The sequence below is a fragment of the Zonotrichia albicollis genome, chromosome 1, assembly GCF_047830755.1.
Source record: "Zonotrichia albicollis isolate bZonAlb1 chromosome 1, bZonAlb1.hap1, whole genome shotgun sequence".
Taxonomy (NCBI): Eukaryota; Metazoa; Chordata; class Aves; order Passeriformes; family Passerellidae; genus Zonotrichia; species Zonotrichia albicollis.
This window is the reverse complement of record NC_133819.1, coordinates 70757594-70774018: the sequence shown is the minus strand read 5'-3', so window position 1 is coordinate 70774018 and position 16425 is coordinate 70757594. Positions and strand designations below refer to the sequence as shown.

General features: G+C 37.3%; 1 protein-coding gene across 3 annotated transcripts in view; it reads left to right on the top strand.

The window, feature by feature from the left end:
• Positions 1-16425, top strand: part of EXOC2 (exocyst complex component 2) — a 125748-nt gene that overhangs the window by 17126 nt on the left and 92197 nt on the right. For all 3 annotated transcript variants that reach the window (XM_005481686.4, XM_074544568.1, XM_074544562.1), the window contains exons 3-5: positions 1446-1622; positions 3057-3183; positions 13261-13374. In XM_005481686.4, coding sequence (XP_005481743.2) covers positions 1446-1622; positions 3057-3183; positions 13261-13374 — 418 coding nt within the window. The remainder of the gene's footprint in view (positions 1-1445; positions 1623-3056; positions 3184-13260; positions 13375-16425) is intronic.

Sequence of the window (16425 nt, the reverse complement as noted above, 5' to 3'; positions counted from 1 at the left end):
AATCTACTGTCCTTTCTCGAGTAAAATTAATTTCAGTTGTAATAAGTTTCAGTGCCTTTCCATTTTTTTTCATTTTTGGATTTCATTTTCAAAATAGTTTTTGGCAGGGAGTAATGCATTTTTATGTCTGACAGCCATGAAAACTGCCAAATTTCTCTGCTGTGTCATGTCAAAGACTTAAATTGTGAGACAAAATAAGTGTGAAGCTTTGGTACTAAGCCACATATGCTGACCTTTTTCTGTCTCTAAGTATTTTCTAAATTGGTCAGAGCTTTCTAGAAATTAAAAACAAAAGTCAAGCCAGCAGGGGAGGAACTGCTCTGCCTGACTAAATTATACTCCAGTACAGCCAACACACTAGTGCAGACTTGTTCTTTTGGACATAAGGCAAAATGTTTCTGGCTAAGGGTGTTATTTAAGAAGAACCTAATGGAGTTGTTCTTCAAATTGATACTAGAGCAGTTAGGATCTTGCCAGTTTTCCATGACAGCAGAACTCCAGCTATGAATACGGAAATGGTTCTAGATCTGAGAAAATAATCTATCTATTCCAGCATCCAGAGTCCTAATCTGACCAGAACCAATCAGTTGGTTGTGATCAGTTCGTGATTGATTTGATTGATCAGACCAATTTGATGTGAAATCTCAGGAAGCCTTGGAGATTAGATTAAGGTGCACCTTGGCTCTTAGGTCATGAGAGGTGTTCTTGAACACTGAAGCTTGTCAGTCTCTTCCTATGAGAAAAGACCTCCTTGTATTTCATAGTTAGTCATCTGTCTTGTGAGAAAGTGTAGAATAGGGGGTAGATGAGCATTACATGATTATTCTTTTATATAACAAGGGCAGTTTATTAATCAGAATCAGTCTTGCATTGTGGATTTTTTTAGAAGAGGTTGGGATGGAATATTTGTCAATTAATACTACTTCAGCCAAAACAGCCTTCTGCGTCCACTGAAGTACTGCTAAACAAATGAGGTTGAAGAAACATTGTTCATTGTAAATATTTTACAGGGAGTCTTTTTCTTTCTGTGCAAAGTCATATAGACTGAACTTGTGAAAAGTTTGCTGTGTGCAGCTTTTAAGGGAAGTTTCACAGAAATGCAATACTTAACAGCAGTTCTCCAGTGTCTTGCAGACTGAAAGTCTATTGTTCTATGTGAAGTAAAAGTTGCAGTAGCCCAAAAGGGGTGGAAGAGATTAAATAAGTTTCAAACTGCACTGCTTGTATCTCATGAATCGTCACTGGGACAAAAGACCTGAAGTCACCTAGAAAACATCTGAAAAATGTATTTGTGTTTCCTTGACTGTAATTGACTGTAGGGGACTCGTGAAGGATTATATATTCATGTAAAACACGTGTAGCATCATAAATGAATTTGCATTGCAGAATTTCAAAAGATACTTCTATTAATAGAATTATATCTCTTTTTTTTTTCTTCTTCCCAGGTTTAACAATCTGTGGGCACAACTGTCTCCTCACTGCAGAATGGATGTCTGCCAGTAAAATTGTGTGTCGAGTTGGACAGGCTAAAAATGACAAGGGAGACATTATTGTTACTACAAAGTCTGGTGGCAAAGGAACTTCAACTGTTTCCTTCAAACTTCTTAAACCTGAAAAAATAGGTATATTTCTTGTTCAGATCCACATCTATTTTCTTTGCTAAGAAAATATATGACTGAATGCCTCTTTGTATAAAATGTATGTTTGAAATGGATCCACCTCAGGACAATTTTCAGTTGTTTAGAAAATGCAGAGTATATAAATGAAATATCCATATATATATATAGAGAGAGATAGAAACTCAGAGTATAGGTAAAATTATTCCTTTCTCAATATCTTGATAAAATCCTCAGCGATGAAGGATCTTTATCCTTTTCTTTATGGAATAGTTCTAAACTCCTGAAATTTTAGAAAACTTAATTGCAGATCTAGTAATTACTCCTAAGTGTAGTAGATAAATACAAAGTCTGGACCAGCTCATGAGCTTTACACCTAAATCCTGAGCTGACAGTTAATCCTTTAAAGAAAGTTGAGTCATCAGTGACATTTCTTATTTGTAATTCAAACCATCCTGCAAGACAAAGTCTTAAGTATTTCTCATGAGATGCTTAACCATTGAAATTATTTTGCCAAGCAGTCTAGGACCTCTGCTTAACCTAGAATCCAATCTAAATACCCTGTGGATTGAAAATGTTTCTCTCAGAACCCCTCATTGATGAGCTGGTTATCTTTCCTAACACAAGAGTTCCCACAAGAACTGTTTTAGGCTCTTATTCTCAGCCCTTCCGTGACTGTTAAATAACATGTGATTTCTCCCAAGCTGCACTAATATCTTAATAATAGAAAGGTGAAATGTATAAGTGCAAATGTTACACAGTGGAGCTTTTGGTGATGTGAGAGAAGAATTCATATTTGAAAATGTGGGAAAATGTGGGGATGGAGTAATTTCTGGTGTTGCATCTGATGGGTATGTTAAAGGAGGGCAAGGCCAAGGGTATGACTGGCTCCATTTTCAGCTGAGATTCCAGGACATATTGTGCCTCACCTTTATGCATTGTCTGTGCTAAGGCACTGGAAGTAAAGTCAGTTCTGTGTCCTTGAAGTCATTCATCTTGGCATGTGGCCAAAGTTCAGTTACCTTTTGGATAGCAAATGGGACAGAAAAGGAAGCTTCCCTAAAATATGCAAATGAGAAGACTTTCAGTTAATTGCTCTTTGGAAAGTAGCAGATAACAAGGTTTGGACAGAAACCAAAATACTTGCAGGAATGAAAATACTAATACTTAGTGGTCAGGAAAAAGCTTCTAATGTACGTGAAACTGTGCACTCTGCAAAAGGATAGTGTTTGATGCCCAGCCATGAATACCTTTTCAGCAGCTATAATAAAATAATTTAGCATAATTGCATCCAGGTTGTTTTGCCATGTATCTTTCAATATATTACCTAGGCATGCATTTTATATTTATCAGGATTTTTCAAATTAATTCAGTATGTTAGAAGTTGATGGTGCTGGACTGCCCTTGTTGTTTTAAGGATCTGTGCTTTGTTTTCTCTAGGTATCTTGGATCAGTCTGCTGTCTGGGTGGATGAAATGAACTATTATGACATGCGCACTGACAGGAACAAAGGGATTCCCCCCTTGTCCTTACGTCCAGCTAATCCGCTCGGTATTGAGATAGACAAGTGAGTACCAAATGCCTTTAATCCACTTCTTTAGTGCTTTTCTCTCTATGTGTCTTTGTGAATTCCAGGGAAGTTTAATGGTTTGCAGGGCAGAGAAAGATTTAAAAACACATACATCTATTAGCTGCTAGTATTCTATTCAGTACTCTGAGTTGTTAGTGGGAGTTGTATCCTACTTGATAATCCTCTATTTTGGATCGTCATGTAGAACTGTAGATAATCTAAAAGCCTCATATATTGAACCTCAGTGATGTTGAGATTTTGAGGATTGGTAAATAACCTAAGGCTTCAGATTTATTCATTGTAGTTACAGAATACCTACTGTTGCATTTGAGTTTCACGGGGCTTTTAAGGATATTAGATTGCTATCTGTTGCTGAAATTGCACTGTAAAATGTGATTTATTATACCACATCAGCTAGTTTATTTTATTGAAATACTAATATTGTTTTCCAGCACACAGTCTTCTTTACTTGAGTTCTTAAGTATGGTGGAATTTATGACATTTTTGTCTGAAATAGTAACTTTATAGCGAATGATAAAGGGAATTAGGGGTCTTTAAATGGGACACCCTTCAAACCATCCCAACTTTTAGAAATAGCATCAGGAATACTTTTCTCAATCAAGATGCCAGCTCTACCAAACCAAAGGCTATTTAAAATTAAATTATTACTAAGGTCTCATCTGCTGAATACTCTTGTTTGTGAGGGGGAGTGCATTGGAAAAAAATCTTCAGTGTCCATTGTTACCTTGTTCTGATGAGAAAGCTGCACTTTCCCAAAATCCATGTGGGATTTCTAGCAGACTCACACCACCTTCCAGCCTCTGGCTGTACATTTCTTTCCTAGTTTGAATATATATTTTTTTCAAAGTCCTAACCCAATTTTTTTTAATAAGCTGGAGATTTTCTCTTTAAGTATATTTCTTTAGCCTTTGGTGTAACTTCTGACAGGTAATTCTTTCATGTTCTTCAGTTTTCCAAACCCTGACAAAATTTGGACCAATACTATGGACAGTATTTCAATGTGTTACTAGGAGATTTTCTGTCACTCTTCCATTCTTCCTCACCTTTTTGTAAATTAAAAACCCCATAACAATCCTTTTTACCACTGTGCTGCACAGCAGCTAGCAGTGAGTGCTTTGTTAGCTGATTCTCTTGAGTCGCTACTTATAATTAAGACATTGTCCATATGATAGATTAAGAATTATCATATAGAAACTTAAACTGCATTAGTTTAGGATTTGCTTAATTTAGAGTTGTCTGTTTGGATGTTTGTTCAATAGAAAACCAATCGGTATATTTTAAATGTTTTTTTCCTGAAAACATTAGAAAATCTATTACTGACACCTAAAGTTTTATTTGAGAAGAAACAAATGAGAAACATAGATACAGCTAGGAAATCATCTTTCATAGAGGGAGGGAATTAGGAAGTCTTTGGGCAAGCATATCAAGCCTAGTTCATTGTTCTTGATCTCCCAGGCTCATTGCAGGAGAAGCAGGAAGATTATGGCAAGCACCAGTTTGAGAGACCTATCACTGAGCAGTAAAGCAAGTAGTTGTGTGGAGGAATTGAGGGGTTACATTGTGCAGAGGGGAAAGAGGAAAAGCATGGTCTGCCCTTGTGCTATGATTGACAGCAGAGTTCTGACTATAGATGAACGTTCTGGGTTTAATTAAAGAATGCCTTCTCAATGGAAAATCTTCCATAATTTTCTTGATAAATTTGAGCAATGTGAGGTTTATTTCTATAAAATAAACTTTAATACCATGTAGTTTAGCTGAACTCACATTTGCAAATGGAATAAATAAGTATTGAGAACTTGTACAAGGTAGTGAAAAAAGACAATTGAAAACTAAGAAAGACAATGAATAAGCAAAAAATTAGCAATAGCCATTACTGGATACAGGAATATTTGTCACTACAAGTGATAAAAGCTATTAGGATGCTTTAAAATAAAAGACGTCCTGATATGATCCTAATAATACTGTTGTGTATGCAGAAAGGCTCTGCAACATTATGGATCTCTCTTTTATTCATACCTTTGGTTTCTTTAAATGTTTTCTTCAAACATGTGCAAATTGATACATATTTTAATTTTGTAGCTGAAGCATTTGACAGTGGTCTGACTTGTTGGGATTTACAACCCTTGCAGCCTGATGGCTGAGAAGGAATGGAAAGGAGTGCCTTTTGTTGATTATGCAAATAGTGGTAAACAAAAGAAACATCAATTGAGAAGCTCAGGGAGAAAAGCAGTGAAAAACAGATGTGATAAAATGGAATAGGAATGAAGTATATAGGAGTACACTAAAGAGAAGGCAGAGGAAGGTGATTAGACTACAAACTGCAAGAGAAAAAGGCCCTCCCTGTAGAAAGTGATTATCAGGCATTAGCAAATGATACAGAAAAGACAAGCTGCAGCATGGGTATAATTTAGGGTTTTTTTGGAGTGATTTTGTTGTTTTGTTTTGTTTTTTTTATATGGGTTGTGCTTGGCTTTAAAAGTTCCTTTTGTGGCTTTTTAAAACATTTTTATAGTACTTTGTCCAATTAAAATCTGTACTTTTTTATAGCACTTTGTCCAATTAAAATCTGTTTTAAAATTCAAAAGTTTTTACCATTTCGGTTAACCATTTTGAACCATTTTTGAACCATTCAGGTGGATGCTTTCAAGGTGCTGCAAAGGAGACCTTGAAATAAGAGAAAAAAGACCTTGTACATAATGAAAAGAAGAGCTTCAGTACAGCAGTTTGCTAAATTATTAGGCATGGACAGGGACAAAAAAATTGTTCAGACTCAGCAGATAGAATATTGGAGTTTAATTGGGAGTGACGGAGATTTAGGTGAACAAAAGGTTTGAACTATGAATTAAGGGAAATAGGTAATAGTGGGTCTTTCTATTAATAATTAGAATACTGCCTATAGGTGTATTGTAGGAGTAACATATATATATACACTCAGAATATGCACTGGAATTGTCCTTTCATATTCAAATTCAAATGTTGCAAGGATGCAAAAAAGACAGCAATGCATATATAGTCATCCTCCTGGCTGTTCTTTTACATAATCAAGATATTTTAAATGTTATATATGCTGTCAAGATATTTTAACTCCACGTGTATACATAATGTTCAGGCCATCATCTTTCAGCCTGCAGGTTTAGGAAGTAGTAAATATACGTAATTGCTGTCTGATAAGTTCTTCACATTTTCCAAGTATTAATTGCAGTTCCTGTGTCATGTACCTAAGAATCTCACTTGCTAATAAATAAAATCATGTATATTGTACTGAAACTTGAACTTGCTGGTCCACGTGTTTTGGTGACCCTTAAAGTCACAAATGTATTTGCAGAAGAGTGTTTGCACACTTTTGTTCTCCTCCCTTCCTAAAAGTTGTTCATTCATCTTCTAAAACACAGAGCTGATCCAGTCAGATAAGGGGTTTTTGGCATTGATGTAACTTAGTGTCTGTTGTGTGTATGCTGTGTGATAGTCGATTCCCACCAGAAAATAGTATTTAAAATATTTAATCTTTGAATTCTGCTTTTTAATATTTAGTAGGGTGTTTAGTGTCCTATCACTACCTTTGCGCACACTTTCAGTTCAGAGCAGGTCTGTGCCACCTTCCTCCCCAGGGAGTATTCCTGGCTGTGGTGTTATGCAGATATAGCCAGGAATCCTTACAGAAACATTGAATCATAGAATAGAATCACAGAATTGTTACAGTTGAAGAAAATTTTCAAAGTCATTGAGTCTAACTTTTGACCAGTCCCCATCTTGTCAACTGAACTATATCCCCAAGTGCCACTTGCAGCCATTTCTTGAACGCCTCCAGGGGCAGTGACTCTGTCACCTCCCCTGGGCAGCCCATCCCAATGCCTGATGATCCTTTCAGGAAGAAAATCTTCCTGATGTTCAACCTGAACCTCATCTGGCACAGCCTAAGGCTGTGTCCTTTTGTCCTGTCGCTGGTTGCTTGGGTAAAAAGGCCATCTCCCACCTGGCTACACACCCTCCTTCCAGACAGCTGTAGAGAATTATAAGCTCACCCCTGAGCCTCCTTTTCTCCAGACTAAACACCCCCAGCTCCCTCAGCTGTGTCTCACAAAAGTTACTCTCTAGACCCTTCACCAGCTCCGTTGCCCTTCTTTGTATGTGCTCCACCATCTCCGTCTTCTTGAGTCGAGGAGCCCAGAACTGGACCCAGCACTCAAGGTGTGGCCTCACCAGTGCCGAGTTGTCATGGTTTGACACTGGCACATGCCAGTGCCCCCATGAAAATACTCTCTCCCTGGTGGTCTAGTGGTTAGGATTCAGCGCTCTCACTGCATCCCAGAAATCCCATTTCCTGTCAAACCACCACACGAGTACAGGGGGACAGTCACTGCCCTGCTCCTACTGGCCACACAAGTGCTGACACAGGCCAGGATGCCCTTGGCCTTCTTGCCCATATGGGCACACACTGGCTCATGTTCAGCTGCTGTCAGCCACTCTGACAGCAGGTTCTTTTCTGCCAGGCTGCTTTACAGCCACTCTGCCCCCAGCCTGTAGCTGCCTGGGGTTGTTGTGACGCAAGATTCAGCTGAGTTGAACCTCATACCGCTGGCTTCAGCCTATCAATCCAGCCTGTCCAGATCCCTCTGCAGAGTCTCCCTACCCTCCGGCAGATGAATACTCCTACCCAGCTTCTTGTCATGTGCAAACTTTATTTAGAGTACACTCGATCCCATTGTCCCGATAATTGATAAAGATACTGAACCGGACTGGCCCCAGTACTAACCCTTAGGGAACCCCAGTAGTGACCATCCAACAGCTGGAGGTAACTCCATTCACCACCACTCTCTAGGCATGGCCATCCAGTTTTTTATCCAGCAAAGAGTACACCTGTCCAACCATTGGGTTGCCAGCTTCTCCAGGAGAAGTCTTAAACAGGTTGCAGAAAGAAAAACAAAACAAGTGTGCAGAGTAGCTGTCTCAGTATGAGAAATACGGAACTTGGTGTGAAAATTCTGACCTTAGCAGCAATGTGGCAGTACTTTGATTGGTTTTAACAATTTAGAGCTGTTAAAAAAGCAGGTTGGTAACACACGATCATTCAGAATTTTGTGTGGTTCTGGGAGAGACTATGTCTCTTAGACACCAGTTAAATATGTTGATGGAAAATTTAGATCTACGTGATATTTGTGAATGAATTGCTTGTTCTGATGTACCACATACTTCCTTCTCCTGCACGACAAGTTCTTGTTTAACCAAGGGTTCCCTGACTCCTCTTACCACTCTGTCAGACTAAGGAAATTAATTCTCTGCAAAACAGTAACATCAGTCAGACCTAGTGGTGGTTAGAAAATTTTTGAATATTGTTTGTTGTTTTGCATGTAGCAGAGGTCACTCTGGTGGAGCCATCTCGTACATGAAAGCAAAGGCTGACATGCTAAGTACATTCCACATACTTCTGTATCCACCCACTCAATACAGATGCTTCCCTCTTCCCACACCAGCTTCCAAAACAGTTCATTTGGGAGAAGGAAACAGATGATCTTACGCTGCCACCTAATGGTAAACGTCAGCTTGCTACCACAAGATAGGAAAATACTTTCTGGAGGCCGAGATGTTTATTTTTAAATGGCTTGTATAGAAATGCAATAAATTTCATCATTGAATGTGATGGCCGTGTGGAAACTTGATTACAGAGATGCATGTAAAAAAATTCTGAAAGCTGCAAAAGAGAGTTGCAGTATAGTCCTAGCTTTATGATATTAAAAAATAAAGTAGCGCTTACTGCTTGTTAGGTTGATGCATCAGCTGCAGCGCGCAGCCTATAATCTCTTTGTAGATTTCTCATACCACATTCTGCCAGTTCTAAAATACAGTTGCTACTTTGTTTTCATATTTCTAATGAACTCAATGCTACTAGGAAGGGATTGCCAGAGTGCACCCTTGGCTTGTTGCTATTGGAGAGACCTTTGTTAACACCTTCTGATTTGTCGTGTTTAGTCTACACCAGTGTCCCTTATGCTGATCTTTTTGCATGCATTATTAACACAGTACAGCTGGTACAAAGCCAGCTTCAAGGAGTCTGACTGGTACCAGACAGTGGGGAGAGTGTACAGCAGCTCTAGCTGGAGCTTGTTTATGCTGGTTGCTATTCAGAATCTGTGTTTATTTAAAGTTGCTCCTTTTGACCTTTTAGAAGCTCCAGTGGAACTGAGCCTCAGTTAGCTTTTGGTGTCTATATCTTGCTTTGGGATGCACCTTTAATCTTCAAATATGGTCAAAAATGCTGAAATTATGACTACAAGATTCTGAAGTTCTGGGAGCAAAACAAATTTTACAGAAAAATTACGACTTACTAAACTGCATTAATTGTCAGATTTTGTTAATTAGTATCTGTTGCATCCTGTTGCCCATATTTGATTGTGACTGCTTTGAGGCTGTGATTACCCATGGAGATTTCCAACTAATCTCTGGAGAATATAAAAGCTGTATATGGACACAAGTTCTGTAGCTTTGTAAGAGCCCATGTATCCTGCACTGTGAAATTATGTTTATTGATATTAGTCTATACAGAACCTGAAGTTTGGAGTAGTGCAAGGAGGGACTTCTCTTGATGGGCACTTGTGGCACAAGTGAATCCAACACCTGTTTTAAATCCAAAGTAAATGTGCGTGACCTTTACATGGAAGCAAGGACCACTACATCTAACGCTGTATGACTCTGTTAACTATACTCAACATGTGTTTGAGGGAAGTGAAAGTGTATCGTGGCTTGTAACCAAATGTATTTTTACTACACTTCTCATTAATATAACCACTATGTGAAATCTCAAATTCTTTTGTATTTAAAATTGTTGCTGAAGCATTAAGACTATTCTAAAATGTTAACTGTAGGTCTAGTATCAGATCTAGTTCTATTCTAGGTAAAATAGTGTGCCAAGCAGAAAATACTAGTATACAAATCCAGTATGTGTACCTTTGCTGAAATTGTAAAGGTAGTGTAATACTTAGGGTTGTCATGGGTGGTCAGCTTCACTCTTCCTTTTCTGAAGTTTTCTGGATTCACTTTGTGGTTCCCAGTATCTTTTACAATGATTACTTTTTCATTAAGTGATTCTTGTATAATGAGCAAATCAACAGAGAAATTATTTACAGTTTAATTGCATGCCATGATCTAAGCTTTTTCTACTGGTTCATCTTCACCCTGTAATGTTGAAAAGAATAAACCAGAAATACTTTCTCAAGTCACAAATGGGCTTGTTTATAAGTAAACGGTAAGCAAGTTTTCATGAGAAAAACTTCCAAAACCTGACTTATTTAATTTACTAATGGAAGTTAGTGAAACAAACTTGTGTGTATGTGGAGTCAGTCTGGTTTTAGATGCATCTGGCCAGACATTTTAGAAATACAGTTGTTTTCAGTTTGAGCATTTTAGTGTGCACTTCATTTTGAAGACAGCTGTAGCAAGTCTGTATGTAGCAAGCTGTAGCATATCTGTTAGTGGGGAAACTACTGGTAAAATGTATGATAAAAATAAGGGTACTAAACCATACAGTATAACATATTGCTAACATACCTCACACATTCACGATTATGTTTCTAGTCTGTTGTGACTATGTCTAAAATATGTCTGCACAGATAAAAGCATTGTTAATTTATGGTTTTACACAAGTATATCTGCTGGGAAAAAAACCCTCCTAATAACTTTTCAAGGCAGCCAAACATCAAATTGAAAAAAAAAAAATTCCTTCATTTGTGTCCCTCTGTCTGTAGACAAGATTCATTCGTAGTAATTCATTACAAGTCTATCTTGGTCTCTCTCTCTATCCATATATTAAAAAATAGTTTCATTTTTCCCCCTAGGAATTGTATAGCTCATGCATAAGCTTAAATTGTCATACATATCCCTTACAAACCTGCAGTTATGAGTAGCATTTGGTATTGGTATATTTTAGTGTGTGTGCTTTTTGTGTTATATGTCTCTTTTGGGTTTGGAGAACATACATGGAAATTCTGAAAATATGAGCGAAATTCCACTTCTGTATCAATTGCATTCACTTAAATAGTGCTTGCACAGAATTTCCAGGTCTCTCCCGAAAACTCAAATTTGTTTTCTTGGTTTTGTTTTTTTGCCTTAAAAATGCAGCTGTCTACAAAGATGTCACCATGTGTGGATTGAATATAAGTCTTTTTTTCTACAGTTGTACTATATATTGCATGTGAAGTACTATCCTTCAAGTTCATGTTCCTAACTGGGCATTTTTGACTAATTGGAGGGTAAAATAAAGTATCTTAAATTGTCTTTAAATGAAGAATAAATTTAAACTTTCTTCTTACATCCATCAGCATTTTCTGTTTACTATCATTCATTAAATTTAAGGTTACTGAAAATCTTGAATCTCACTACTTATGTCTTAAAGTTTGAATTTAACATCATCTCTTTTTCAATGAACACAGGCAAATGTTGGGACTCTCATTTTTTCTTGCTGTAGTTGTTTCTCACACTATTTTCCCTGTATCTCTACTTTTCATATCTGTCATCACTTTTCCTTGAATCTCATTTCATTTTTTTCTGGTTTTTAAAAAGTATTGTTTCATACCCCTGCTGTAATCAGGTGCTACTGATGAAAGACTTCTGTGCCATGTCATTATGTACGTAGGTCCTTTGTACCTGTTTGTGCTAATGGCCATTTGGATATGAAAAGAAACCTCCAGGAAACAACTCCTCTCTATATAATTGTACTTTTTAATGTGCCTACGTTTAGATTTGTTTCACTTAATCTGCTGTTTGCTTTTGGTAATAAAAACAGCTTTAACTATCTTGAAACATGTTTAGATTACAGAAAAAAAACCCTAAAACTGCTTTTGTGTCCATTTAAATAGATTTCCCTGTGTGTTAAATGTAATTTTTATAACTGACTCTGGATTGCTACTCCCACCCAAGTTTGCTCTCAAATGCAAAGAATGGCAGAACTTCATTTGCTTACAGTTTATTTTGTACAGCAAAGCTCACCTAACTTGTGAGCATCAGAGAGGGACTTCATTGTCTTTTGAGTTGGATGTTGTGATCCAAAAATGAAAAATTTAGTGAAAAAGCTGTAAATTTTTGGAATAGATAAGAATATTTCATATTTCACTTGAAAGGGACAGAAGTCCACGTAGTCCAACTGACTGACCCATTTAGGGCTGACCACAAGTGAATTTGTTTGCCACAATTAGTCTCTTAGGATGGGATGCAGCTGGTGGTGAAGATGAGAGGAAGGAGTGCACCTGGTGATGTATTGAGCGCATGGTGGAATGAATATGGCCAAGTGTTGAGTGTGTGTCCAGACTGAGGGATGAAGTTTGTCGTGTTTTCATCAAAAAGTGCTTTAAATATTTTTATTACACAGACTTAAAGTAAATGGAATAAATTTTCTGGGTGAATATCTTAGAAACTACTTAAAGTTTTTAAAATGCTGTTGTAGAGAATCTGTTTCCTCAAAAAATTGGCTCGCATGGTTTCTTCATGCATTTGTAAGACTGAATAAAAACATACAGAACCTGCTGGCTGTCTCTTGAGATAAGTCTGTTTTTCCTTTGTTTTGTGTATGGTGAACGGACAGATCAGTGTGTTCTGTTTTGCAAGAGATTTATTTTAACTCAGTATTATACTTTTTTCAGTGTTTGTATATAATGGAAGTATATTCTGTGTATCTCTCTTTCATGTTTCTCTGATTTCTGCTGCTCAGGAATCAATAGACAATAATTGTGTGAGATAATTTACAAGCTGCCAAGCTTCTCATGTCCTTCCATTTTAAAGTTAAATAGAAGCATTTTGTACAGACAAAATTTCTGTCTTATGTGTAATAGTGAAATCACAGTTGTGAAATTAGTTTTAATTAGAATAGATTTCAGTCTCTCCCAGTCACGTTACATGTGTCTGTGATAGCAGACTTAATTTCACGATGAGTTACAAGTTAATATTCCCATCTTACAGGCAAATTATTTGGTGTTTGTTGTTAGTTTGGGGTTTTTTGTGAATGTTTTAATTGTAAACTGTTTACAAGGCTATGTTCCACTGAAGAAATTAATATTCATTTTTCAGGGGCAGATTTCCTCAAAAAGATTTAGAGTCACTGTTTCCTGGGATGAGCGCTGATTTCACAAGTGAAAACTTTTCTGCTGCCTGGTACCTGATTGAGAATCATTCAACAACAAGGTTTGTTGCTGTCATATAAGTACTTGTTTTAAGTGCAAGTCACTGGTGGTATTTCATTATGCAGTAGATGTGTTAGTGGTGGTTTGCATTTACATCAAATGGTCACAGTTGTTTCTGGTGTGTCTGCTTGGCCTGAAACTTGAATCAACCAATTTGTTTAATCTGCTTCTAAGACCTTGTTTTTAACCAGACCTAATTTATGATGTTTTTTTTTTTTTATCCCCAACCCCCAATATCAGATGGAAGCTGTCTTTCTTCAAACTTTAGGAATCAAGAAGTTAGCATGGTCTTGAGTGGAAACTCCAGGTGTTAAGTCATGAACAGAGAGACAAGTTATGGACACTGAACAGATTACTAAAATTGTTTGTATCAATTAGGTTGTAGTTAACATTTTTGGAAAACCCTAAAGTAGGATCTTTGAGGTAAATCCCTTAAAATCTTGACAATTAAGATCTGAATTTAGAAATACAGTTCATAGTATACATTTACATGAATGTATTATATAAATATATTTTTGCATGTATAACTGAATTCCAAAACTTTTATCTGCTATGTATTCACATAATACTGGAAGCCATTTTTAATAGAGAAGATGAGCTTTTTTTCTTGTTTTCAGCTAGATACTCTGATTGGTATTTTAAAGGGAAATATGACTTTACAAATCGTTTTAGTTTTGTTTCCTACTAGTAGAAAAAGGTATGTGTTGCTTCTTGGTTTTGGGGGTGGGAGGATTGGTTTTTAAAGCTCCAGAAACAGCCATTACTCTGCTTGGGAAATACTTAAATTTCCTCTCAAAATGATGTTACTTTAAAGGGCCAGAACAGCAACAGAACATGATTACCTAATATAAGTATAATGACAGCATCTTTTGAAATCAAGTAACTAAGAGGAGTTATTCCAAATTAATTCTATCTGTCAGAATCTGGTAACTTTGGGGATCTGATAACTTTGGGGATCAAGATTTTTAAGAAATTTAGTAGATAATAAAGTGATAAAGAGTAAACAGCTTTTGATGTAGATCTTTGTAAAAAATTTTCTCTATGTTTGGCCCTTGGACTGTTTCCACTTTGTTGCTCATCCATGTGGGCACCAGTGACACTGCCCAGAGGGAGTGCAGAACAGATCACAAGTGATGGCAGACTGGGGACAACAGTGAAGAATGTGGGAGCCTAGGTATTCCCTTTAATTTATATGGGAAGGGGAAAGCTTTGGGTAATAGGGATGCATCCTGTAGATTCACAGATGGCTGTAACCCTGGTTTCAAAAGCAGCACTTTTTTCTTCTGTAGCTGGGTCCATGACTAAAGAAAAAAGACTGCTAGTGAGAAATTGAATTAATTTGAAAAAGTAGGATGGGAGAATGGGAGCATCTTTGCCAGCAGGTTTGCGCTTTGGTGTCAAAAACTTCAAATTCAGGATATCAGGAGATAGTGATAACAGCCTGCAGTTTAATGAAGGGAACAGAATGCTACCTGTGGGTTCAGTGATGGCATTAAGAATGGTGTAGGTAATTACAAAAATAGCTGGAAGTGTCTAACCTTAAGTGCCTTTACACACTCATGTGCTCTCTGAGAAGCAAGTAAGAGACATGTGGAATTAGACAGACATACTACTGGAATAAAGTGGGATAGCTCATGTTCCTAGTATTTTGGGATGGATAGCAAGAGGATACCTAAAGAAGATACCCAGGAAAAAAGAGAGGGATTTGACCTTCATGTGAAGAACAGCTGGAATAAATATATGGGCCCTGTTATGGAGCAGGATGGTTGAGATCTTCTTCAGGAGTCTGGAATGGGTGACATTGCAGTGGCATGAGGAAGTGAACAAAGTCTTCCTTAAGCAACTTGGGGAAGTTTCCAGAGAGCAGACCCTGATTTTTGTACAAGATTTTAATATCCTTTATATTTACAGGAGGGGCAGCAATCCCAGGAGGCTTGTGAGCAGCTCTGGGAATGATTTCTAACATAGCTGCAGTGTGGGCCCTCAGGGGCGCTGCTCTTCTGAGTAGGATTCTTGCAGGCGAGGCAGGGGATGTGATAACCAGTGGCAGCCGTGGCTGTAGCAATTGTGAAATAGTTGAATTCAGGACTCAGAGGGGTGTGGGGAAGGCAGATAGGAGAGCACACACCTGGGATTGGAAAGCAGTCCTACAGAAGACTAGTGTTTGTAAAAGTTGACTGTCTAGTGCAAATCACCTTCTGGGGTGTATCACCAGCAATGTGTTAGGTAAGATATGAGATTATTTTGCTTGGCATTGTTGAAGCTGCAGTGAAGTACTCTGCCCACCTATAACCACTACTGTAAGAAAGATGTGAGAGCTGAGCCACAAGCTAAGAAGAGGATAAATATTGGTGGCTATACAGCTTGAATGAGTTAGGTGCTTTTAGAAAAGAAAAACCATTTTTGACACTTTGTCTAGTATGAGCTTAAGTATTTCATTCTTCTGCTGAAAAAATTCCATCAATTTGTGTCTTTGCATGTCAACAGTTTCAAGTAATGATCTCCTCCATCTAATGGCATAAAAAGTGTTAATTTGTATTTTTAAATGAAAGCTGGAGTTTTTTGCATATTAACTCCATTTATATTGGTTTATAAAATCCAAATCTTAGAAGGCCCAAGAGCAGTGCGAAACTCAACAGCGATCAACAGGCTCAAAGGGTAGGGTGAATCCAGTTATGTTTTGAATCTAACTGTAAGTATCTCTTTAAATAAAGAAGCAGCAAAACTGTTTTGGTTACTTTTCTTTTTTTCCCAATTCAACATGTGTAGTCTTAAAAATTTTCTGGAATTGTATAAATATCATCCCATATAATTTGTGCTGTTTTTCTGGAAACACAGCAGTGCTTTAGTTCTTGTCCTTTACATAACCTTAGCTATTGGAAATGGTAAATGTGTGGTGCACTGACATTTTGGTTAGCTTACATCTGTTTTTTCCTTGAAGGATATTCTTTTTAAGAAATCAATATAACATCCTTTTTTACTAATTCTTTTAATCCTGGCAATATCCTGTTAAATAAAAAGAAACTATTTTGACATGCTGTGAGATCATCAG